This window comes from Myxocyprinus asiaticus, chromosome 22 (assembly GCF_019703515.2).
Source record: "Myxocyprinus asiaticus isolate MX2 ecotype Aquarium Trade chromosome 22, UBuf_Myxa_2, whole genome shotgun sequence".
Lineage (NCBI taxonomy): Eukaryota > Metazoa > Chordata > Actinopteri > Cypriniformes > Catostomidae > Myxocyprinus > Myxocyprinus asiaticus.
The window spans coordinates 6,133,312-6,160,201 of record NC_059365.1 but is presented as its reverse complement, the minus strand read 5'-3'; the positions used below and the strand labels follow the sequence as shown (position 1 = coordinate 6,160,201).

The 26,890-nt window shown below is 37.7% G+C and overlaps 3 protein-coding genes across 5 annotated transcripts in view; 2 read left to right on the top strand and 1 right to left on the bottom strand.

The window, feature by feature from the left end:
• LOC127412864 (cell surface glycoprotein 1-like) overlaps window positions 1–7,364 on the top strand; it is a 34,154-nt gene extending 26,790 nt beyond the window's left edge. Inside the window, exons 15-26 of one of the 2 annotated variants that reach the window (XM_051649544.1) lie at window positions 718–801; window positions 988–1,053; window positions 1,508–1,552; window positions 1,657–1,701; window positions 1,813–1,863; window positions 2,075–2,134; window positions 2,493–2,519; window positions 4,151–4,213; window positions 4,308–4,358; window positions 4,498–4,560; window positions 6,539–6,644; window positions 6,830–7,364. In XM_051649544.1, the coding sequence (XP_051505504.1) occupies window positions 718–801; window positions 988–1,053; window positions 1,508–1,552; window positions 1,657–1,701; window positions 1,813–1,863; window positions 2,075–2,134; window positions 2,493–2,519; window positions 4,151–4,213; window positions 4,308–4,358; window positions 4,498–4,560; window positions 6,539–6,644; window positions 6,830–6,928 (760 nt within the window). In that variant the 3' untranslated portion in view covers window positions 6,929–7,364. Of the gene's footprint in view, window positions 1–717; window positions 802–987; window positions 1,054–1,507; window positions 1,553–1,656; window positions 1,702–1,812; window positions 1,864–2,074; window positions 2,135–2,492; window positions 2,520–4,150; window positions 4,214–4,307; window positions 4,359–4,494; window positions 4,561–6,538; window positions 6,645–6,829 lie in introns of both variants that reach the window. The other variant, XM_051649542.1, reaches the window with a different exon arrangement.
• Window positions 7,365–7,502: 138 nt separating this feature from the next.
• On the bottom strand, window positions 7,503–13,695 carry LOC127412865 (alpha-(1,3)-fucosyltransferase 11). Its single transcript, XM_051649545.1, has 4 exons — window positions 13,547–13,695; window positions 10,776–11,459; window positions 9,103–9,725; window positions 7,503–8,864 (listed from the first exon to the last, which is right to left on the bottom strand). The coding sequence occupies exons 2-4, from the start codon at window positions 11,439–11,441 to the stop codon at window positions 8,717–8,719; spliced, it is 1,437 nt and encodes a 478-aa protein (XP_051505505.1). The 5' UTR covers window positions 11,442–11,459; window positions 13,547–13,695; the 3' UTR covers window positions 7,503–8,716.
• A 3,878-nt stretch (window positions 13,696–17,573) lies between these two features.
• On the top strand, window positions 17,574–25,738 carry LOC127413211 (ras-related protein Rab-9B-like). 2 transcript variants are annotated; one of them, XR_007892548.1, is made up of 3 exons: window positions 17,574–17,640; window positions 20,441–21,140; window positions 21,279–25,738. XR_007892548.1 is itself a non-coding variant. In XM_051650148.1 (2 exons), exon 2 carries the CDS (start codon window positions 20,477–20,479, stop codon window positions 21,083–21,085), a length of 609 nt encoding a protein of 202 aa, XP_051506108.1. In that variant the 5' UTR covers window positions 17,574–17,640; window positions 20,441–20,476; the 3' UTR covers window positions 21,086–25,738. The 2 variants fall into 2 exon arrangements, 1 of the variants encoding a protein (XP_051506108.1); XM_051650148.1 differs by having other exon boundaries at window positions 20,441–25,738.
• The last annotated feature ends 1,152 nt before the right edge of the window (window positions 25,739–26,890 follow it).

The following is a 26,890-nucleotide window of genomic DNA, read 5'->3' as shown; positions in this document are numbered from 1 at the left end:
TAAAACATTTTTTTTAAGAGTTTCACAACCTTTAGCACAAGCCTTGTAATGTCAAATTTATTTGCAAAAACGTCAACCCTGTTACCAGTTTGGCAACTAAAAAAATCCAGTATGTTTATTTTATTTAGCAAATATGCACGTTGATGGAATAAGCATTTTATCTTTATTTTTTTTTGTATATATACTCTATATACTTTCATTAATCCTGTTGCAGTCATATTTGCACTTTTAAAAGTAATGAACCATTCCAAATATTTCATAATGACGTCATCCTTTTAGGAAAAAAACCTCAAGGACAAGTTAAAGAAACCTTTTTATCCCTTTATCTTATTTTTTGCTTTGCTTGTCATTAGGAGACAATCTTAAAATGTCAACCCTGTTACCATGTTTTTTTTATAGTAAACAACAGATAATTGAAAAGTGGATATTTGTGGAAATATCAGCATAAAATTATCTTTACAACACCTTAGTTTCACAACTAGCGCAAGACTTGTAAATGTCAAACTAATCTGTCGACCCTGTTACCTCATTTGCCTTGATGGCACAATGAAATATATTAATACTTAAACACTTGATTTACGTAATTGAATGTTTAAAATCATAGAAAAATCTGCTTTTAAAAATCTAATTTAAAAGGCACCCATTTCATTGAATGATCTGTTAACTGATTTGGAGTCAGTATTGTAGATTGATGTGTGTCATTGGTTTCTCCTGCAGTTCTCTGCCTCAGACAAAGCAGACAGTGAAAAGTCTGGACCTTCTCGCGGATGATATTATTCCCATCAATACTAGTGCCACCAGGTGATTGTATTATTTTTAATCTTAATGAAACTGTCATTCCTTTGTTTTAAAGAATACATGTGCACTAGAGCCAATAAATATGAAAAATGAAATCCACAATAAATAAATGAAGCTCATAAAAACATTGAACACTGAAGCATTAAAGCATTACTAATAGTTTCATCTTTTCCTCTCTTTTCCACTCAGAATCAGCACAGAGTACACTTATAGTCACAAAACACAGACTGTAAAACAGCCGGAGGAGTTTAAGAGGTACAGCATGACTAGAATAAAATCTTCTGTCGCATCTCATAACAATCTTTCTTTTATAATCGCGATCAAAACTGTCATCAAATGTGACCGATCATTTTGACAGCACTCTCCCTATGTTACATTCCTTAAATATTTATATTGGGTGCAAATGTGCACTACCAGTCAAAAGTTGGGACCCACTTGACTTGAGTTGTTTTTCAAGGCTTATGTTTAGATGCATTTAAACTTAAGACAGGTAGTGTAGATTGATATATCTGTGCTTTATCAATAGAATAAAAAACAATCAATGAAAGTGTTTTTGGAGTATTTATACTATATAATACAGCCTTCAGTACAAACAATGTACTAGTGCTTTCTCTGTACAGTGAATGAACCATTATTAACAGTCACATCAGAATTCGGTTTGCATACAACAGAGCATGTTCCTCCGTTCAGTGTGAAATTATTTTTTCAGCTCTGCTGATCCATTTGATCCAATTCCACGCGAGCCCACAAAGAGGTAATCATTTTAGCTTACAGGTGACACTTTACATTACTATAGCAATCATGTGTGTTCATACACACTGCAGCAAATATCTCTCTCTCTGATTCTCTCTGTCATAGTCCTGACTGGTATAATCATTCTCTGTTGGACTCTACCAACAACAGGTACAAATTCGATAAATAAATTAATCAGGCTATATTTGGGAAATTGTGACGATAATAAATTATCACAATGAGGTTTGTAATACAATAATGGATTGAAATTTTCATTTTTAGATCCAAAGATCCAGACAGTCGACTTCAGAGGCCCTTAAACTTGGTTCCTGAGTAAGTGAAACACAAGTTAAATTTTTTGTTTTGTTTATAATACTTTTTTGCTTTTTTTATATCAGTCCCTGCAAAATGATTACATTAGAATAGATATCTATAAATAATCAAATAATTTGTTATTGACTTAACATGAATACTAATTGTATATTCATATTAATTCACATTTATTATATGGATATTAATGAGCATATTTTTGTTTTAATCATAGTATGCCCTCAGATGTTTTGGTTTCCCTAGCTGATGATGTCATTCCAATTAACACTGACAGGTAAATCCTCAGAAATGATCTCCAAGAATCTTCTTTCTATTCTAACACTCACATGTTTAATAGCACAGCACATTTCTTCAGCATATACCTGAACCTCTGTGTGTTGATTCACATTTTTTACACTGAGATCATATTAAGCTTCTATAAAAAGTCAATAACATAATGGTTTAAAGTCATGAAGGAGGGATCAAACCCAACCCTAAAACTCCACCTGAGCTGCAGATATACACCCAGTCTCAAACACACCTTAACACACGTACACACATGTACGAACTCCGAGAGCTCTCAAGAAGAAAGACTGACCTTCACATCACATAACAGTGGAACATTTTGACCGTTTTTACTGTTGTCTTGACAGGAGTAAGTGGAGAACTGACATGGAAAGGTAAGCGTTCATGGCAAATACAAAAATGTGACATTTCATAGAAACATTTTTACTGCTTTTTAACTGCCCAAAACGGAAATGTCAATTTATGGGGAAATATTTTTAGATCTTAAAAATGATCATTTTCATATTATGCTGTCATATCATTCATTATTACTTGTTGATAAACGAGAGAATATGATAACTGAAGCCAGTACCCAATGTTTTACAGCTGTAGAAATGCTCATTTCAGTATTCAAAACGAATAACCAAGATTAGGATTACTGGTCAAAACGTCATTAATAATCATTCTTTCTTGGTCACATTTGGTAGCAATGTAAAAAAAGGTCTATTTACTTAATCTTTTTTTTTTTTTTAATCACTTTTTAACAAGTGAGGAGTGTTATAGTATATATGTGTTAATGTAGTGTTCAGTTTTCATTTAGCATGCATGGTGTCCTGGGTTCAAATTTTTAAGAAAGCAAACAAAATAGGGGGCCTGGTTAGCTCAGCGAGTACTGACGCTGACTACCAATCCTGGAGTCACGAGTTCGAATCCAGGGTGTGCTGAGTGACTCCAGCCAGGTCTCCTAAGCAACCAAATTGGCCCAGTTGCTAGGGAGGGTAGAGTCACATGGGGTAACATCCTCGTGGTCATGATTAGTGGTTCTCGCTCTCAATGGAGTGCGTGGTAAGTTGTGTGTGGAGTGCGGAGAGTAGCATGAGTCTCCACATGCTGTGAGTCTCCGCGGTGTCATGCACAGCAAGCTACGTGATAAGATGTGCGGATTGACTGTCTCAGAAGTGGAGGCCACTGAGACTTGTCCTCCGCCACCCGAATTGAGGTGAGTAACCGCACCACCACGAGGACCTAGTAAGTAGTGGGAATTGGGCATTCCAAATTGGGGAGAAAAGGGGAGAAAATTTGAAGGAAAAAAATAAAGCAAACAAAATGAGCGAAAGCATAATGCATTTTTCATTGCATGAAAAAGAGCAGCTTTTACATTTTGATAATAACTTTATTTGTGTTCTACGATCAAACATTTTAATGTTTAAACGTTTAGATGATGACTGAATTTTTACTTTTCTATGTAAAATATACGTGCAACATAATTATCAAAGATATAAATGATTATTTATTTTTTTAAGTTGCTTTCAAAATCCACTTGACTCAGTAATCTGTGGGGGCACTTGAATGGGGCTGGACAAATCATCATTTTAATAATCATTTAACCTTTGGTGTTTGTCAAACCATCATTTAATAACCATTTTACCATCCGGGCTGGTCATCCATCATTTAATACACACACATTGGTCACATGAAAGACTAAACTTGGACATGTTTTCTAGGACAACAGCTAAAAAAAAGTATACTGTAGCTCTGCATTACGTCTTGGGTTACCTATTGTTATTTCTTAAAAGATCTTGCCGTCATAGTACCTTGCCTTTTACAAACAAATACTTAAAAAATGCAGCCTTTTTGATTTGCATCCTCACATGTTTGCAGTCTAGCTGAACAGTAAGGTTTAATTCAATATGACTAATATAATAGTACGGGTGGTCTTTCTACTATGCATAATAGCTCACAGGTGACACATGTATGATAGTGAATAAATGCAAGCATACTAACTGGTGACTTTTTATTCTTGTAGCAAAACCTACACCAAAACAGTGGACAGTGCTGAGCAGAAGTTACCGGAATCTGAACCCAAAAAGTATGTGCGGACTTCTTATTCAGTCTAAATGTAACCTGATTGTGTAACCTGAAAGTGTTGAACCCCTGTTCTATATTTACTTTCTCTATTTTAGGGGCTTTGTCTACGTTAAGGAATATGTGAACAATTCACATATTGATAGCAGGTAAACTACAGTCATTTTAGTTTTAGATTCATTTCACACTGACATTCAAGCACTGATGATCATAGAATAATAATCTTTGGAGCAACACAATCTCTTGTGCTACAAAAAATTATTTTATCCGTCTTCCCTCTCACAGCAGCTCTGATTATCTGACCTCAACAACCTCCAACTACAATTACAGCACCCCCAGTTACTACTCCAGGTAATGTATATATGCTATTTTTGTGTTTCACAGGAAACAGGGCCATTTGTGCCTGAAATTTCTATTTATATTATCATTTCATTTGATAAGGTTATGGCTGAACTTTCAAGATGTCATATTGTCCTACCTCAAGCCCAAAGTATCAGAGCCATAATCACCAAAGGGGGACGTGTCCCCCTAGTATTCAGATTAGTTGTCAACATTGTGATGGGTTTTTTTTTCCATGGCCAGTGCTTAAAGGGATAGCTCACCCAGAAATGAAAATTCTCTCATCATTTACTCATCCTCATGCCATCCCAGATGTGTATGACTTTCTTTCTTCTGCTGAACACAAATGAAGATTTTTAGAAGAATATCTCAGCTCTGTAGCTCCATACAATGCAAGTGAATGGTGGCCAGAACTTCTAAGGTCTAAAAGCATACAAAGGCACCATAAAAGTAATCCATAAGACTCCAGTGGTTAAATCCGTTTCTTCTGAAGCGATATGATAGGTGTGGGTGAGAAACAGATCAGTATTTAAGTCCTTTTTTACTATAAATTCTCCTACCTACCCAGTACATGGCGATATGCACAAAGAATGTGAATGGCAAAAAACAAAAGAAGAAGAATGTGGAAGTGAAAGTGGAGATTTATAGTAAAAATGGACTTAAGTATTGATCTGTTTCTCATACACACCTATCATATTTCTTCAGAAGACACGGATTTAACCACTGGAGTGTTATGGATTACTTTTATGCTGCCTTTATGTGCTTTTTGGAGCTTCAAAGTTCTGGACACCATTCACTTGCATTATATGGACCTACAGAGCTGAAATATTCTTCTAAAAGTCTTTGTGTTCAGCAGAAGAAAGAAAGTCATACACATCTGGGAAGGCATGAGGGTGAGTAAATGATGAGAGAATTTTCATTTCTGGGTGAACTATCCCTTTAAAACTATTTTTCTAAATATGTAGTTTCAGCCTTGCAAATTACCAATAATTATAAGTTGTTACTAACCCAAAAGCATTAAGTAAGTTTGGAATTCATGTACGTATAATGTGAATAAATTAGTATATTCAGGTAGTATCACGTTTTTTTTTTTGGTGCGCCCTGAAATAAATCACACATTATTGTGTTAAATGTTAGTGCAAAAATGTATAATTACTGCCTTAGCTTGCAAATATCGTTGCACCACATCATATTGTACATATTTCGTTTTTTTCTTGTGCCAAGAACAGTACATTTTCTGAAAGAAAAAACATGGATCATTATGATTTTATGATATTATGGCCAATATAAGTATAAATCACATTATGAAATACTGTCAATCCGTTAAATATAATTTCTGCAACATCAAACCATCATTTTTACGGAGGATAATGTCACAACAGAATTGGGTTTCTGCATTTTCTGAGAAAATTATACGTAAAAGAAAAGAAATTGACAAAGAAAAACTAAAAAGCAAAATTTAAGTTGAATTATATTATTTACTCTATGTAACCCATTAAAATGTAATTGTGATAAATGAAGATGTGCAAATTGGCTGATATTCAAATAAAACCAATAAAATGTAATATTATAGTTTTTATATAATGCTAAATATTTTGTATAATTTTTGTAATATAAATATTTTGTAAATTTAATATAATAATTAATGTAATTACATTTTTTTTTTTTTTTGAATATTTATTTGCATCACACACAAAACAGAGTTAAATACATATATTGAATTATGTGTCTAAGTTCAGTTTGCTGTGGGGACACACATACCACACAAATGGCATCGTTTCCTGAAAATGATGCATATAACACACACACACACACACATATATTATCCTACACATTTTATAGAACTGTATAGACTGCCCTAAGGGTGGCTGTATATATAATTAACTTCAAAAACAGTGAGGAGTTTTTGTGTCATCAAGCAGTTTAAATGCTAATCCTTTTTTAGTTTGTCACCTGAGCCCAAACTAATGACCTCATTGTGTCTCTATAGCAAAGAAACGATGACTCCCTGTACATACTGCAGAGAGATGGTGGGAAATGACGCCAAGATCACCATTGAGCACCTAAACATATCCTGCCACCCATCCTGCTTCAAGGTACACAACAATATCCGCTCACACAAAGACTGCTCCTTACAGACACCATGTAATTTGTATGGCATAAGATGTTGAATGTATTGTTTTGTAGTTTAGGATATACTAACCTGCCTGAACATAATCATACTGTATGTGGCAACCTGCTTTAATTCATATATTGTATTTCTTTCTCTTTTTCACCCAAGTGTGGGATTTGCACAAAACCAATGGGAGATTTGCTTTACAATATGTTTCTCCATCGTGGGGTCGTCCACTGTGAGAGCTGTTATTCCAATGTCCTGTAAGGGTACCTGCTGACATTCACTGCCTGAACAAATGGATATTCCACCACAGTATGCATGCCACTTTCCTTTTATTAGGAATTAGACTTTATACTGCAATGAAACAAGTTCCTCTTCATTTTTCTTCACTGATACATCAGATCTAAGTGTACCACTGAATGAATTTTATTGTGCAGAATAGATGCTAGAATAGTAGGAACTCTGTTTTGGGGATTCTATGCTTTGTTCTATGCTTTTAAATGTCTCCAGATGTGCTTTTAGTCTCCAGACAAATAGTGTATTTGTCTTCATGGTATTTGTTTTCTATTTAATCACCAAAACCCCATTTAAAAAGAATCATTGTTTTCAGTAACTGAATCTCTTATGCAAATATGTATTCTGTATCTCTGTATACTGTAAAGCAACATTCACTCATCAATAAAGTTTTATTCTCCTTTTATTGTATTGTTACAAGAGTGTGCAATAGAAAATATAAATATATAAATACAGCACATAAAAAATACTGAGGGATGCAAATGCTAAAGATATAAACAGGTCCCAAGAGTATTTGGTAAATCTCCAAACCTGTAAAAAAAAAAAAAAAAAAAATTCTAAAATCAAAAGAAATACTGAAATGAAAATGAAGCCTGTTATACAAAAAATAGCCTATGAGAACACATTTCAATTTTATAACGAAATTCCATCAAATTGAATTGACATTTTGTAAAATTAATAAAAGTTATATAGTAAACTTATATATTTATTTTGATTATAAAAAAAAGTCTGTCATTTGATCCTAAAATCAAAAGAAATATTGAAATATGAAAATTAAGCCTATTATACTCTCTCTCTCTATATAAAAAAATTAGCCTATTTAAGATTTACACATTTGTGAAATTAACTAAATTAAATAAAACATTAAAATTTAATTTCTTTTTTTAATTCAATTTGATGCAATTTACATTTGTTTTGTGTAGAAGCATTAAGATTTTCATTAAAATTAAGCACAATGTCCCTAAAAATTCTCATTATTGTAATGCAGAAAATCTCCTCATTACTGCGATGTGAAAAATATTTAAAATCTAAAGTATTTAAACACTGTGGTAGTATTTGATGAATTGCCTTGTTGCTGTTTAAAATTGTTTTTCAGTATTTCTTTTGAGAATCTAATGGATGAGAATCCCTATTGAGAATAACTAGGATTACAAAAACACTTCAAAAGCAAAACGTCCGGAACCATTCCGGTAATGAGAATATGCGGAGAAAATGTGCTTAATTCTCATGAAAATGACCAAATGCAAAACATCATAAAAGTCCAATGCAAACTTATTTTATTTTTTTCGATATTTCACATGAAATGTGACCTGGACATGTTTATGTCAGATCAAATTTCATGCCTAAAAATAGCAATTATTCACTTTGTTCATCAAAGCTGCAGTGACATTCCACTACGAACTCTTCCGTGTCGAGCTGTAAATAAGTGGCCTGAGTGGTTGTGAAAAGCTAAATGCCAGCTGAAGCCTTCAGAGTAACATAAAGCTCAACATCATTCAATATGAATGCGTGATATAACTATCCATAGTTGAGCGTGACGCATTTATAGTCTGATTTCAAGAGAAGATTCACCTTATCTTCTCTCTTTAAACAAAATGAGTGAGTTTTTGATCTCAGTTGGAAACCAATGGGTAGATTGAAATATTTTTGGTAATGATTGCCATTTGGCAGTCTTTGGCTGTCAGTGAGGGTGTTCTGAGCCGAGATGTTTCCTTAGGTTAATGGTAAGGCATCTCTCTACACGTCGGTAGTTTCATCTCATTGGCCTCTGGCTTTCCTCACAGCGATGTTCTGTATGTGCTGCCACAGTAGTGACGGGTCTGACACGTTATGCCTGATAAGAGACTCCAAACCTTCTGCCTGATCCAGACTCTGCCAGTAATCCTGCGGCCACATCTGGAGCCAGCTGACAACAAACAAACACAAATATATCATCCAATCTCTCTCTAATTCAAGTCTTGCTTAAATATACCTTGAAATATGACATATTTCTGAGTGAAACTGGCATTTGATTGGATAGTGAAAAGTGGCTTGAGATATCATTAGTGGTGTTTGCTCATACTCGAGGCTAGTGATTCGATCCTACCGATGCAAAGGTATTCTCAACCACATTCTTGATAATATATGAAAGCTGCTGTGCTTACCTGTCATCGGGTTCAATGCTTTCAACAGGTCCGTATCCAGGGTTGGGCAGTGGGCATCCCATGTGTGAGTTGTCGGCCATCTTTGGTTGGGGGAGCGAATTCTGTTTAGGGTTCCTCTTGTGTGCTTTCACGGCTGCGAGACGCTCATTCTCTCGATTGCACACAAAACACTCAAACCCGTTCAGATAGTTGGGTTTACTCATATCATTAACACCCCACTCTCTACTCTTCAACCCCTCCAAAAGACGCAGGTTGGTGATCTTGCTGGGTGTTTTATACTCTAGAAATCGCAAGTACTCTGTGTCGTCTTCATCCAGAGTGTTTATGAACTCAGCCAGCTCTCGTGGGGAGGGAAAATCGTCTATGAGAATGGCGGACTGGTTGTTTGGCAGCCAGTCGGTCACTGAGGACGAGCCCCTGTATATGGGCACACAGCCCTGATGAAGGGGCCTCCAGAGCTTCTCAGTCATGTAGTCCGGGCACAGGCCGTTCTCCAGGGCGAGATGGAACTTATAGCGGGCGACGAAGGTCATGAAGCGTCTGTCCTCACCTGTGGCTGTGCTGGTGTCTTCCAGGTGCTCCGGCAGGGGTTTGTTGTTGAGACACTTCCCATATGAGTCAATCTGAAGAGAGGACAAAAATTAGGCCACAAATTAAGAAGCAAAGTAGATTGTGGTGCAATCTGTGCAATACTCACCACCACAATGTTTGGGTGGTTGCTAGGACATTGCCAGGCAGTTGCTATAGTGTTCTAGGTAGTAGCTTGGTTACTGCTAGGCAGTTGCTAGGATGTTTTGGGTGGTTGCTAGGGTTTTCTAGGTGGTTGCTAATGTGTTGAGGGTGGTTATTAGGCATTTGTTAGGGTGCTCTGGTGGGTGCTTGGCAGTATCTTGGGTGTTCTGGGTAAATTTCTGGGCAGTTGCTAGAGTGTTGCGGGTGCTAGGTGGTAACTAGGGTGTTCTGGGTGATTGCTAGGGTGTTTGGGTGGTTTCTAGGTGGTCTAGGTAGTAGCTAAGTCATTGCTTGGCAGTTGATAGGGTGTTGTGGGTGGTTGTGGATCATTGCTAGAGTGTTGTGAGTTGTTGCTAAGCAGTTGCTAGGGTGCTTTGGGTGGTTGTTAGGTCATTGCCAGAGTGTTTTGGGTGGTTGCTTGGCAGTAACTAGGGTGTTCTGGGTGGTTGCTAGGGTGCTATGGGAAGTTGCTAGGTCATTGCTAGTGTTCTGGGTGGTTGCTAGGTGTTTATGAGCATTTTAGGATGGTTGCTAGGCAGTAACTTGGGTGTTCTGGGTGGTCGTTAGGTCATTGCTGGAGTGTTTTGGGTTGTTGCTAGGCGGTTCAGGCATGTGATCAGCAAAGGACAAAAAAGCAGGAAAACGTACCAAGCAAAGACTGCTGGACTGCAAACAATCCCCACTTATTGTAGTGTTACCACTAATTCTTTACAAACACATAGCTATTGTTGATCAACACAAAACCTCCCAAACAGAGTGCAGAAGCTATGAAACCTATAGCCAACATTTGGGGGGCATGCACATCAACAGGTTAAACAATGACATGTGTTTGTTTGACCAATGGAAGACAGGGCTGAAAACATTATTCGTGCACTTTCGTTTGCTTACGCTAGTGGCACAGAAATTACATCCTTAACCTTTAGGATCTCTAACAGTTTTACCTCTATATATTTCATCAGCTCTTGAACGTAACGGTCCCGATCTGAAGGCACATCGCAATGGGACTGCATGTACAGCACCGGTGCCAGACCGGCACGTCTCCAGCGGTTCTTCTCCTGTAGAGAGACTGCAGTCGGTGTTAGAAGATAATCCAGTGAGGGCAGCCACTGCAGGGTTAACGGATAGTCTGACTCCCTCCTGAACGTAGCCGTGTAGTTAAACAATCTGATGCCAACACTATGAGAGAGGAGATAGTTATTCATGGGCGACTCTTCGTGGAACAGAGCCCAGGTTTGATGCGGCATACGTGGAAGGGGAGCTTCATACGCCCTGAAGTCTGTGCCGTAGAAGATGATGGACGCCGTGCGGCGATACAGCTGCACTTTACGGTTGCGAGTGACCATGCAGGAGGAACGGGCGCAGTCCACACGCTCCGTGTCTCCCGGGAAGTGTGGGAACAGATTTGCGCTCCACCACAGAAGGATAGGCAGCTCATTGTTGGGGCGAGGGTCGTTGTTTCCAGGGCCGCGGTAGGTGCTCACAGTGGCAAACTCCATGTCAGTGAGGGCACTCTGAGGCTGGAAAACACCAACGTCCCCTGTGTCCACTGGCTCCTGGCCCCAGCAGGATGCCGTGACCACCACAACAAGCCACAGACAGAGCACCATAGTGAACCTGAGAACAATCTGAAAAAGAAAAAGGCAATGTAATGAAAATTATAATGTAGCTGAAGAATATTGAAGAATTCATACTGGGCTGTAAATCTTAAAACCAACAACAAGTATAGAATAAGGGTCAAAACAAAAATAAACTCTCTAAGTATATGGTACAATACAAAGACACTCACCAAACACAAATGCTCACAAATGCCTTAAAACCTATTAAGTATTCTACTTCTACAGTATTTTTAGGCATCATAGGTAGCATGCCAGGTGGTGAGACTATCTAGACAGCATTTTAGGTATCACTGCCTCCAAAAATAGTGTGCTGCCTACCTAGACAGTATTTTTTGGGCATGATAGTCTCAAAACAAAGGGAGCTGGCTATGTAAACAGTGTATTTTGGGCATCATAGCTTTAGTAAAACTAAAGCAACATATTGCTAAAGACTACTACACTAACATGAATCTCTTTTGAATTTTTTCCATTTCAATTCTACTTTATGGCACATCTGAAATACAATCCGGAATCTTTATTGATACCTCAAATTGAAATTAAATGAATATTCCAGGTATAATTAAAAGTTAAGCTTAACCGGGGGCCTGGATAGCTCAGCAAGTAAAGACGCTGACTACCACACCTGGAGTCGCAAGTTCAAATCCAGGGTGTGCTGAGTGACTCCAGTCAGGCTTCCTAAGAAACCAATTGGCCCAGGGTGGGTAGAGTCCCGTTAGGTTAACCTTCTCGTGGTCGCTATAATGTGGTTCTCACTCTAGGTGGGGTGCGTGATGAGTTGTGCGTGGATGCCTCTACACGCACTAGGTCTCCATGGTAATGCGCTCAACAAGCCACATGATAAGATGCGTGGATTGACGGTCTCAGACGCAGAGGTAACTGAGATTCGTCCTGTGGGCCTGGGTAGCTCAGCGAGTAAAGACACTGACTACCACCCCTAAAGTCGCGAGTTCGAATCCAGGGCATGCCGAGTGACTCCAGCCAGGTCTCCTAAGCAACCAAATTGGCCCGGTTGCTAGGGAGGGTAGAGTCACAATAACATGGTTATCGCTCTCGGTGGGGCGTGTTGTGCGTGGATGCCTCCACACGAGCTATGTCTCCGCGGTAACACGCTCAACAAGCCATGTGATAAGATGTGCGGATTGACTGTCTCAGATGTGGAGGCAACTGAGATTCATCCTCCGCCACCCGGATTGAGGCGAATCACTACGCCACCATGAGGAACTAGAGTGCATTGGGAATTGGGGAGAAAAAAAAAAGTTAAGCTCAACCTGCAGCATTTGTGGCATAATATTGATTACCAAAAAAAAATAAAAAATTTGACTTCTTTTCTGTAAAAAAAAAAAAAAAAAAAAGCAAAGAGGCACTTTCAATGGAAGTGAATGGGGCCAATCCGTAAACGTTAAAATACAAAATGTTTCAAAAGTATAGCCACAAGACATAAACAATAAGCGTGTTAACAGGATTTTGGTATGATAAAATTGCTTACTAACCTTTTCTGTGTAAAGTTATATCCAATTTTACAACTGTGTTGCCATGACGATTTAATGTCAACAAAGCCTAAAACGACTGTAAAATTGACGATTTAAACAACGTTACAGCTCAAATAACACGAGTTTTAACAGAATAATTAATGTAAGTGCTTTTATAAAATTATAAGCTTCACATTTCCATCAGTAAACCCTCCAAAAATTGGCCCCATTGACTTCCATTGTAAGTGCCCCATTGTAACCTCGATTTTTGCTTTTTTTTTTTAAAGAAAAACAGGGACGAGTCGAAATTAATTTTTGTGGTAATCCACATTATGCCACAAATGCTGTTGATTGATCTTAACTTGTATTGAACCCGGAATATTCCTTTAATTCAAATTTAAGAAGGAATTAAATTAATTTCTGAACAGTTTTGGGGGTATCGTAACCTCCAAGCTGTTTACACTGAGAGCATGTTTGGTCATCTTAGGTGTCTATAATGACAAAAATGCTGTCTAGGTAGGCTGCTCACTACGTTTTAAGAAAGAGCCAAAGGAAAGTCTAGAAACACATGATATAAAACAAAAGCAGATTTTCCGTTCAGCGTGACCTGCCCGCATTATTTCTTACCCTAGTCAGAAAAGACGCATGTTAATTTTTTTCTCCTCAGGTTTTCTTCACTAGTGTCCTCTGTAAAAGAATCCAAATCACAGGATGCTACTGTAGCTTGTGTGTTTTCCCTGTTTTGAGGAAAGCCAGTAGGAAAGGCTGATCATTACCGCCGTCTCGAGTTCCGGGAGAGAATTACATTAAACACATTGATGTAAACCTAAAGTAAGAGCAGATTGTCATGAAACAAAATTAATCAAACAGATTTAATGTACCAAACTATTACAAAATGATTTCATTGAGGTCTGTTTTGACATTGAATATGTATATAATGCAATTTATGTGAAATACCTGTAACCCTTGTGTTCTGTTCGGGTCTTTTTGGACCCGTTTTAATTTTTTCCTTTAATAAAAATTGTATCATTTATCTGAGTGGTACACTACTTGGTGACTTTTCCTCCACTAGCTGTCTGAACACACACACACACACACACACACACAAATCTGGACTTGATTTGATAAGTCTAAGGGGACGTAAAATAAACAACACTTATGATGTTTCCGGTCATTTTTGACCCGCCATAGGAAATTAATGTGAAATACTAAAATACAGAGATTTAAAAAAAATTTTTTTTTTTTAAATCAATAAATCAGACATAATGCAGAACACAACCACATATAAATGAAGGGGTGAGACTATTAAACATACACAATGCAGAAAACACACACATGCTGGTTTTGTTTGACTATATTATTGATCTCTCATTGACTTCCATTGATTTCATATCAGTGATGATCATATGAGTGGTGGTGGCGTAGTCGGCTAAAGCACATAACTGGTAATCAGAAGGTTGCTGGTTTGATCCCCACAGTCACCACCATTGTGTCCTTGAGCAAGACACTTAACTCCAGATTGCTCTGGGGGTATTGTCCCTGTAATAAGCGCACTGTAAGTTGCTTTGGATAAGAGCATCTGCCAAATGCATAAATGTAAATATCAGGCTAACAATATTTTCTATTTCCAAACTCTACCCCTAAACCTAAAGCTAACCATCACACTAACATGTGCACATCACTAGATTTGAAGATTAACTTAATCTAACCAATTTAAGAGCTTTTTGTTTTGTTTTTTTTACTGATGAGGACATTTGACCCTCACAAGTGTACACAAACCTGTCTATATATACCAAACATACCACACAAGTCTGAGTCTGACCCCTGCGTGACAAAGTTTATGCTAGAATTTTGATGTTTGATGTTTGAAATAAATGACAGGTAACAAAATAATAACTCTATCTTTTCTTTATTGTTTGACAGCATATTGGAACATCATTGCAAAATCTGACACTTCAACACAAATGGTTTAGAAAAAATGCTACAATTTTACAAATATATATATTTTTAATAATGTCTAAATATACACTGCTAGCCAAAAGTTTGGAATAATGTACAGATTTTGCTGTTTTGGAAGGAAATTGGTACTTTAATTCACCAAAGTGGCATTCAGCTGATCACAAAGTATAGTCAGGACATTACTGATGTAAAAAACAGCACAAGAGGATAAGTACATCAAAGTCTCTAGTTTGAGAAATAGACGCCTCACATGTCCTCAGCTGACAGCTTCATTAAATTCTACCCGCTCAACACCAGTTTCATGTACAACAGTAAAGAGAAGACTCAGGAGTGCAGGCCTTATGGGAAGAATTGCAAAGAAAAAGCCACTTTTAAAACAGAAAAGCAAAAAGAAAAGGTTAGAGTGGACAAAGAAACACAGACATTGGACAACAGATAATTGGAAAAGAGTGTTATGGATCTTAACCCCATTGAGCTTTTGTGGAATCAGCTAGACTGTAAGGTGCGTGAGAAGTGCCCGACAAGACAGACACACCTATGGCATGTGCTACAGGAAGTGTGGGGTGAAATGTCACCTGAGTATCTGGACAATCTGACAGCTAGAATGCCAAAGATCTGCAAAGCTGTCATTGCTGCACATGGAGGATTTTTTTATGAGAACTCTTTGAAGTAGTTTAAGAAGTTAGATGCTCAAGAAGCATCTCCACCGCCACCACACTGAGCACTGGGGCCCCCGAGGGCTGTGTGCTCAGTCCACTGCTGTTCACTTTGCTGACTCATGACTGTGCAGCAATGCACAGCTCGAACCACATCATCAAGTTCGCCGATGACACGACCGTGGTGGGTCTCATCAGCAAGAACGATGAGTCAGCATACAGAGAGGAAGTGCAGCGGCTGACGGACTGGTGCAGAGCCAACAACCTGTCTCTGAATGTGGACAAAACGAAAGAGATGGTTGTTGACTTCAGGAGAGCACAGAGTGACCACTCTCCGCTGAACATCGACGGCTCCTCTGTGGAGATCGTCAAGAGCACCAAATTCCTTGGTGTTTACTTGGCGGAGAACCTCACCTGGTCCCTCAACACCAGCTCCATTACCAAGAAAGCACAGCAGCATCTCTACTGTCTTCGAAGGCTGAGAAAAGCACATCTCCCACCCCCCATCCTCACCACATTCTATAGAGGGACTATTGAGTGCATCCTGAGCAGCTGCATCACTGCCTGGTTTGGGACTTGCACCGTTTCGGACCGCAAAGCCCTACTGAGGATAGTGAGGACAGCTGAGAAGATCATCGGGGTCTCTCTTCCCTCCATCAAAGACATTTACACCACACGCTGCATCCGCAAAGCAACCAGCATTGTGGATGACCCCACACACCCCTCACACAAACTCTTCACCCTCCTGCTGTCTGGCAAGAGGTACCGAAGCATTCAGGCCCTCACGGCCAAACTGTGTAACAGCTTCTTCCCTCAAGCCATCAGACTCCTCAATACTCAGACACTGGACTGAAACACACACACACACACACACACACACACACACACCTGTACACGATCCAACTTTTGCACATGTCCAGAGTTGCACTTAATTCAATGTCATTTTATACCTGGCTGCTACCTCAATAACTGCTATGTCCATAGAACACTATTTCATAGTATGTTATGTTTACATTCGGCATTTTTAGAAAGTGTCATCTTTCTGCACTACTCAGATTAGAAATGTGTACTGGTCGGCGCTGCACTGTCTCTCACTGTCTCTTACTGTGCCTAGTGTCCTGTTTCCTTTTTAGTACTTTTTTCATACGTTTGCACATGCACTTTATGCAGGAATGTGTAGGTCTTATTCAGTCTGTGTAGGTTCTGTGTTTGTCCTATGTTGTTTTGTGTAGCACCATGGTCCTGGAGGAAAGTTGTCTTGTTTCGCTGTGTACTGTACTAACTGTATATGGTTGAACGACAATAAAAACCACTTGAACGCTTGAACTTGAACAAAAAATTGTTTTTAATTGTAATAGTAATTATTCACATTATTAATGACCTGACTATATATTCTGATCAGTTGAATGCCACTTTAGTGAATAAAAGTACCAATTTCTTTCCATAAGAGCAAAATCTGGACATTATTCCAATTTTTGGCCGCCAGTGCATATCCAATGCATAACTTGTGATAATGCCTAGAAATTAAATTTGTTAGAACATGAGTTTATAGAGATCAGCCAATGCATGGAACACTAGTTGTCTACAGTTGTTATTTCATGTAATTATTATAATTTTTTTTATTCCAGCAGATGTCACCAGACACCCTCAATGCATGAGAAATTGTGATGTTTTGACACTTTCAGTTTACTGAAATGAAGTTTTTTTATTTTTATTGAAGTTTTTATTTAAAATGTACTTGTTTTATATGAAAATGAATGGTGTAATTTAATAATTTAGAGCTAAATAAGATCTAAATACCATAAAATACCTCCCAAAAATGCACAACTTTAGTATTTTTACTTTAGTAATATAATTGCTATTACATATTTGTTTTTAAAAGAGAGAGAGAGGAAAAAAAAGTGAAATATAACATATGTATGTTCGGGTCATTTTTGAACCTTGAATAAAACAAAAATATGCATGAAAATAAAAGATAAACCATATAAAATAAATCCAAATAGATGTGTATTCCTCTTCCTCACTCACACGCACGCGCACGCAGGCACGCAGCGCTTGTAATCTCAGCAGCAGCATCAGCAGCACAGCGCGCGGTATGAGTATGAGGTAATTCAGAGTATTTTTACACGATTGAGCTCATTTCAGACCAAAGTGACTTTAAAGCCTTTAACAGCATCTTATTTCGACTGTATCTAGTAGTATACATCTATAAAAGTGCTGTAGTTTATTTAATAAAACCTATGCTAGTCTTGGAGCTAGATAGAGCTAACGCAGACTTAGAATGTTTTAATGAATTACAATGCCAAATACAAATATAAAAAGTTTTATTCCCAATAGTATGAGATATTTATGAGTACTAGCATACGCAGAATAATAAAGACAAACGTTAGCTTGAGCTCTAGTATGCTAAAAACACAGCTGTCATGCACGTGTGCGCATGCGCGTAGAGCAATCATCTGTTTCCTGTTCACTGTAATATTGACTGAAAATAACAGTAAAACTGTTCCGATGCATATTTACTACATCTTATTGAATGTTACAGTATAAAGCTTTGCATCTTTTAAAAGGACCACTTTTTAACTTGAATATGCCAGATAAGAGGCTCGTCTGTTCAGTATTTCCCTACTGTTCTAATACAGACAGTTTTTCAATCTGTACAGTAATACAGTCAAATACTAGACTTACTGTGGTTACATGTAATTAGTCACCACTGTCATGAAAAAAGAAGGAAATTAAAATGACAGAAATATTTTAAAGGCTTATTGAACTATTCGATGGATATTCCATATTAATGTATTATGATTTTACATATGTATTTATTATGGTTTTACTGTAATGCATAGTGTATGGTTTTGTTGAAAACTATGGTTGCCATTGTAATTTATTTATAAGGCTTGTGTTTAGAGGTCAAACGATAACCAGACAGCAGGGTGGCCGATATGCCGATATAATAGTATATATAATTCATATAATTGTATATAATTAAAATATGTAATTAATATAATATTAAATGACATTATATACAATTGTCAGGACATTACTGATGTAAAAAACAGCACCATCACTATTTGATAGAAGTCATTTTTGATCAAATCATTCCAGCAGCCATCACTCCAACACCTTATCCTTGAGTAATCATGCTAAATTGCTAATTTGGTTCTAGAAAATCACTTGCCATTATATCAAACACAGTTGAAAGCTATTTAGTTCATTAAATGAAGCAAAATCTGTACATTATTCCAAACTTTTGGCCGCCAGTGTACATATAGATTAAATTACATATATATGTATATATATATATAAAAAATGAATTAACTTTATTTAACATTATATTTACTCAAACTTTCACACAAATTTTAACTTTGTAAAAATAAATAAATAAATAATAATAATAAAAGGGGGCCAGGGTAGCTCAGTGGTAAAAGACGCTGACTACCACCCCTGGAGTTTGCTAGCTCGCTAGTTTGAATCCCAGCGTGTGCTGAGTGACTCCAGCTAGGTCTCCTAAGCAACCAAATTGGCCCGGTTGCTAGGGAGGGTAGAGTCACATGGGGTAACCTCCTCATGGTCGCTATAATGTGGTTCGTTCTCGGTGGGGCGAGTTGTGCGTGGACGCCGCGGAGAATAGCGTGAAGCCTCCACACGCGCCATGTCTCCATGGCAACGCGCTCAACAAGCTATGTGATAAGATGCATGGGTTGGTGGTCTCGGACGCAGAGGCAGCTGGGATTAATCCTCCGCCACCCGGATTGAGTCGAATCACTACGCCACCATGAGGACTTAAAAGCGCACTGGGAATTGGGCATTCCAAATTGGGTGAAAAATAAAAAAAAAGAAAAAAAGATTTTGTGTGTTTTAGATCAGTGTTTTTCAACTGGTGGGTCACAACTCAAAAATGGGTCGTGGCAGGGAAATTATAATGCCAGGGTTCTATCTCTATGTATATTGTTCTGCAGTCTAAGCAAAATTTCGGGTCGCAGAGGCAAATGATAATGTTAATGATATTCATCTCGCGTTCGGCGCTTTATACGCGCTATATACAGTATGCTCCTCATCTTAAAAAAGGCTATTCGATTAAAGCTCGCGTGAGCCATCTCAGAACCACTCGTGCCAATGATCTGCTCTGTTCTAACCTATTGTATTTCTGCAGCGCTTGGGTGACAACCAGTCTTCCCTTGATATTGCCGCGCAGACCACAATGATGGAACCCATTTGAATTCTAGTGATAATTTTCTAGTTTAAAGCGCTATAGAGGAAGTCAAACATCTCAAACAGATTGAAAGTCTTGACATTATAAACAGCACTGACGAGGAAGAGACAACACTCTGCATGTGCCAAAATAAAGGCAAAATAAAACAAAATACGACCAAGGATTCATGTAATACAGGTTACATTTTTTATTGGATTGTATCGACACTTGATGTCCAATGTAATTTCTAGGTCCTGAAGCAAAACCAGTTGAGAACCACTGTTTCAGATGGTAGATAGCAGTACCACTAGTTGCGTTTAATAATATTGACAGTGGAATGTTGTAGTGATAATCTACATTTATTGGGCGAATAACAAGCTGTAACTGACAAGCACATTTGCTTACATGTAAAATTAAAGAGGAAATCAGATGACAGTTCTGTGTTTAACCAATCCATGCACTCTTTGAGAGGGTGTTGTCCTAGCCAAAGTCTCAGGGTCACACACTGAAGTACCTGACCCAAACCAGATAAACAACCACTATCAACTTTACACTGTTTTGAGAGGTTATGACACTGGTATTCATTCATAGATCATCAACTATATCATATTACCTGCAGTTGTTTGTTTATCTGTATATGTGTCATTGTTGTATTCTTTATTTTGTGTTCACTTATTTAAATAGTATGCATACTTGTATCCGTGTGTGTTTTGTCAGGTTACACTGAGCACGTGTGATAGCACGGAGGCCGTTATGAGTGGGAAGAGCCTCTTACTGAAGGTCATTCTCCTGGGAGACGGCGGCGTGGGGAAAAGCTCCATCATGAATCGCTACGTGACCGACCGCTTCGACTCGCAGTCGTTCCACACCATCGGCGTGGAATTCCTCAACCGTGACCTCGAAATCGACGGTCGACTCGTCACCCTCCAGATCTGGGACACGGCGGGCCAGGAACGCTTCAAGAGCCTGCGTACACCCTTCTACCGTGGCGCAGACTGCTGCCTGCTCACGTTCGCAGTGGACGATCTGCAGAGCTTCCAAAACCTGGGCTGCTGGAAGAAAGAGTTCATGTATTACTCAGATGTACGAGACCCGGAGCGCTTCCCCTTTGTGGTGCTCGGAAACAAGGTGGACAAGGAAGAACGCGAAGTTGGCCAGGACGAAGCCAGGGCTTGGTGCGAGGAGAACGGTTGCTGTCCGTACTTTGAGACCAGCGCGAAGGACGACACCAACGTGTGCTCTGCTTTTGAAGCTGCGGTTCGGGAAGTTCTAGCAGGGGAGGACCCGATTGATCACAACCTGCTGAGTAGCACCATTGATCTACATGGAAACCGTAAAGTGGCTCGTTCTTCTTGCTGCTGAGGTGCCTCCAAATTGATCCTGGCCTTGAGGCTTCTAGCTATGGACTATCTTGCTGGTATGCTTGAGGGCTTTCTATGTGGTACAGGCACAATTGTAGTCAGATGCATCTCTTTGGTGACCTGGCTACATGTGTAACAGAATTATGGTCCTATATAACAGTAAAGGTATTTTATATATATTTATCTCTCCACAGTCTGGCACAAACAACACATTCCATGCTTGTGACATGGGGCTTTTATAATATTGTTTTATGATTGCTTCATGTCCTGGAGATCACCACCTGCTCAGATCTCCAAGAGCACGCACAGTGCAGATTTAGCCTCTCTTCAACATTCTGCTGTTTTGAGGGGAGCATTTTGCTGTTTCATTATTTTATGGTGGTACACCTTTTCAAGCTGTGTGAGGAAAAATAGTAAGCGTGATATTATAAAGACAAAATGTTTGCAAAATTAAAGGAATATTCCAGGTTCAGTACAAGTTCAGCTCAATCGGCAGCATTTGTGGCATAATGTCGATTACCACAAAACATTATTTCGACTCGTCCCTCCTTTTAGGTTACAGTGAGGCACTTACAAAAGAAGTAAATGGGGCCAGTGTGGGGCAGAAATGTGAAGCTTTCAATTTTATAAAAGCACTTACATTCATTTTTATGTTAAAACTTGTGTATTATTTTAGCCGTGAAGTTGTTTAAATTGTCATTTTTACAGTCATTTTAGGGTTTGATGACATTACATCGTCATGGCAACGAAGTTGTAAAACTGGCAATAACTTTACACAGAAAAGGTTAGTAAGTGATTTTATCACACTAAAATCATGTTAACGCACATATTGTTTACATCTTGTGGCTATACTTTTGAAACGGTGAGTATTTTAATGTTTACGGATTGGCCCCATTCACTTCCATTGTAAGTGCCTCACTGCTTTTTTTTAAAGAAAAGGGGGGATGAGTTGAAATTAATTTTTGTGGTAATCAGCATTATGCCACAAATGCTCTCGATTAAGTTTAACTTGTATCGAACCTGGAATATTCCTTTAATTTTTGAAAGGGCATGCTTTTTTTTATTTTTTTTATTTTTTTATTTTTTTGTAGAAACAATGAAGCCATGGTACTTGTACACATAAAATAACCATGTTGTTACTATAGTAACCATGTTTTGTTTTTGTTGTTGTTGAATGATGATATCACCATAGTTTTGGTTTTCCTGTATTATTACTATTGTTTTACTACAAATATCATGGTTATAATATGGTTACTGAATTAAAACCATGGTTATTTTTGTGGTTATGGTTTTACTACAAATGGCACAGTTGAACTATAGTAGTAAAACCATGGTTCATTTTCATAAGGGATGGATAAAGCTTTTGCAAAGGAACCCAAACTATTAAGAGGGAACGCAAAACAGAAATTACAGAAATTAAATTCCCTCCCTTTCCTCTAAGGGGCTCCAAAGGGCATATTGTTAATCACTGCTATTAGTATAAAATTATTGTTAGAGAGAAAGGTAATTTCTTCTATTGTGGAATTGAAATGGTTCGAAAAATGCATTTGTTTTGTGAAGTTATTCTTTGGCTGAATCTGTCAAGCAAATGTCCAGGTCAAATTTCACCCCAAAATCACAAGAAATAAAATAAGAAATTGTTTGCATAAAGAAAATTAAATTTGATCGTGAAGATTTTTTACACTGTGATATTATTTTCTTGATAATTAAACGAAATTCCTCCGAGATTCTTATTACTGTAATGCGAAACAAAATAGTATTTTACATCATGGTAGTATTTTATTTATTTATTTATTTTCATTTTTCTCCCAATTTGGAATGGCCAATTCCCAATGTGCTTTTAAGTCCTCGTGGTGGCGTAGTGATTCGCCTCAGTCTGGGTGGTGGAGGATGAATCCCAGTTGCCTCCGCGTCTGAGACCGTCAACCCGCGAATCTTATCACGTGGCTTGTTGAGCACATTGCCACGGAGACATAGCACGTGTGGAGGCTTCACGCCATCCACCGCGACATCCACGCTCAACTCACCACATGCCGCAACGAGAACGAACCACATTATAGCGACCACGAAGAGGTTACCCCATGTGACTATACCCTCCCTAGCAACCGGGCCAATTTGGTTGCTTAGGAGACCTGGCTGGAGTCACTTAGCACACCCTGGGATTCGAACTAGCGAACTAGCTAACTCCAGGGGTGGAAGTCAGTGTATTTTACAACTGAGTTACCCAGGCCCCAAGTTGTACTGATTTTAATGACATGCATGACAGGGGAAATGTGCTTAATTGTCATGAAAATAGGCTTCATTCTCTTTATGCAAAATATAAATTCTTATTTTCTCCTTTTGATCTTGGGGTGAAATATGACATAGACTTCAATTTGTGGGATTCACCCTATTATGGTACACCTTTTGTTTGATATTTTAAAATACATAGTTGCTAGCATATTGCTAACAAATAATTAGATTTACATCAGTAGACCATTATTGTTACAGAGAAAGGCATATTTTTCTGTTTTGGTATCGAAAGGTAATTTTTTTTAAATGTATTTTAAAGTTATTCTTAATTTGTGACCTGGTACAGCGGTACAAATGCACAGTTCCTTTCCCTTTTTTTTTTTTAAAGAGTAAAGGGCACTCGTGAACAGCTTTTTCTTTAGTGCCGAAGTCACGATTTCATTTATAGGTACTCTATTTGTCACTAATCTTTCTTAAAGGAATAGTTCACCCAAAAATGACAATTCTGTCATAATTTACTCACAAACTAGCATATCTTTCTTCTGTGGAACACAAAAGATTATGTTTGGCGGAATGTCCAAGCTGCTCTTTTCCATACAATGAAACGGACGCTGTTGAGCTCCAAAAAAGCATCTTAAAATGTCACAAAAGTAGTCTATACAAAGCTATTGTATAGTTTCAGAAGACTTGGAATATAGTGCACAATATGGACTCAGTGGCATGAACATTCGTCAACATATCTGTTTTTGTGTCCAGCCAAAGAAGGAAAGTCATATGGGTTTGGAACGACATGAGGGTGAGTGATGACAGAACTCTCAACTTTTGATGCTCACATTTTCAAGTGATTTGTTCCCTCAGTATGAATGTATTCTCAGACTTTTGCTAAATCAAGCAGAACGTTGGAGTCTTGATTAAATGTTTATAGCACTTGCTAGCGCTCCCTGCATTTAAAGCGTGACATGTAGCTGATGTTTCACTTACTACCTGCAATCATAATATATATAATAATATAATTTGTTGTTCTCATATGTTACACATGTTAAACACAGCTTGGTTGTTACTTTGTTTTTGTTGATTGTTGTGCTCACATAGTGCTGCATATTGCATACCTGTAAGGTCTCGAACGATTATTGTTACACTGTGAAATATTTACAGATGAAACACTGTTTCTTGTTCTCAAACTGTTGGACGGACAGGTACTGTACATATTCAGTTCCAACCCAAATATTGGGTCTGTTTACTGATCAAGCAAATGAAGGTACTAATCATCTGGTTAAAAATGAAGAAATGTTACATGAACAGATCTGTATTACATAGTGAATGATTCTTTCTTTTATAAAATCAGGATTTGATCAGTGCAGCTGGTATGACGTGTTTTTAGGGTAACAAAAGTCTTTTGATAAATCTGTTAAAATTTGTGGGCTCTATTTGATAAGCAAACTGCCTGAAGGTCTGGAATAAGTGGATAAATCTCACAAAGAAACGGCCAGATCATATATTTGACAGCAACATTTCTATAATGCAAAAATGTCATTCTCATTACTGTAATATGAAGAAAAAAAATGACTTAAATTATTAAGTATTTATACACCATGATACTATTTGTTGTACTGTCTTTAATTCATCCTAATTTTAATTAAAATAAATAAATAATTGTGTTGGTAATCACAATTACAAAAAGCATAGTGAACACATATTATTTATTTGTTAAAAAGTATAATGTTCGCATTACAGTAATGAGAATTTAGGTGGGTAATGTGCTTAATTGTCATGAAAATATTGTCACAATGCAAAAAAAAAAAAAAAAAAAAAAAAAAAACGAAAACTGTCTTAAAAATAGGCTTTTTTTTTGTCTGTGTGTATATGTGTGTGTGTGTATATATATATATATATATATATATATATATATTTCTATTTATTTTTGGGTGAAATATGACCTGGACATGTTCTTGACAGTTATTGTGAGATTCATCCATTTGAGCTTGAGTTGTACCATTCCTGTCTCAGTATTTATTATGTTACATGCACATGAGTATTGTATTCCATCAATTATACTGTCATTTTTATGTAAGTTTGTCAGAGTAACCAGTCACTACCACAGTAATGATGCTAGGGATGAATTTGTAAGGGCATTACTGCAATGAATGAACTGACTATATTATCGTCACTGCTGGGCATTCATTTTTCATTTTTAAATACTGCATTAACTGACATGGAAATGACTGTACATTCACAAAATGCGTCATCTGGTGTATTTTGAAAGCAGGGGTTATGTTATGATTCCTGGAAAGGGCTGTGTAGCTCCTCAAACTTGTACCCTACTGTCTCGTCAACTCCAATGCAATAAGGAGGTCAAGACTGCTTTTGTTTACAAACTAATTTAGTTTGCAAGAATCTGATGTGATGAATAAACAAACTGCAACCATAAAACGTGTGGTTTATGCTTATGATTTTGTTTTGACTAGTCTTGTACTGTCATTTACACATGACAAGAAAAACTCAATCTGCTTTAACTGAAAAATATTGTGCGTGCTTACATGCACTCCTGTAGACCTTATTCACAGCAGCGCCATCTTTGATTTTCGATGGGAATGACAACAAGGCTGTGAGGGATAGAAGTACAGTCTCTAAAATGGGCTGCACTGCAGTTGAGAGTGTTTTTGGATCATTCCAAGGACAAAACATCGAAAAAACATCTTTCCAAGAACATTCAGTAGACAAAAAAACTCCAGACAACATGAGTTGTGGAAAGTCTATCCCTCAAAGCCTTGTTGTCATTCCCATTAAAAATCAAAGATGGCACTACCATGAATAAGGTCTATATGCTGATAACCACCAAAAATCAGACTGAAAACGTGAGACTTGAAAGCATTGTTGATAAGCCAGCGAGAACACAGGTAAAGGTGTTTTCATGCAATGTGAAATCAGGGTTAATGTTATGCTTGAACCTTTTATGACCTTATCCTGATGAAGGAAAACTGTTGAAGGCATTTAATTGACCTTACATGTTGTTGACTTAAGCAACTGGTGTAAGATTGTGCATGTAAATGCACTCAATCTTTGCAGTCTTTAGGTTCTTGGTAGCTCTGCAGAGAAGGGTATAGTTGCAGGCATAGCTCTAAAAAGGGGCGTTAGCTCCAAATATAGGGAGCCTCTAACCTAACCCAACCCTTTCCCTAACCTTAACCCTTTTGGAGTTGATGCAACCCCCTTTTGGAGTAACCCTGCTCTCTTTTGGATATTCCACCCCCATTTGGAGGTCTCTGTCCTGCAGATATACCTACTTGCCTCAAATGGTCTCGTTTGCTAAATGTAAACAATAACATCTAATAGTAGGCACATAAAGAGTCCTATCATCTCTCAATTAAAATAAAAAATAAAAAAATGCAACCATGGCCTAAAAAGATAGTAAAAAAGGGAAGAGAGAATGTTTATTGGTCTCTTAAAATGAAATAATTATTGCTGCCTTAAAGTCATGTTGGAATGGTCATTTATTTATGTTTAGATACATTTTTAACACCATAAACTACATTCAACACTTAAGGCGCACTGATTCAAGGTTTTAAAGGAATAT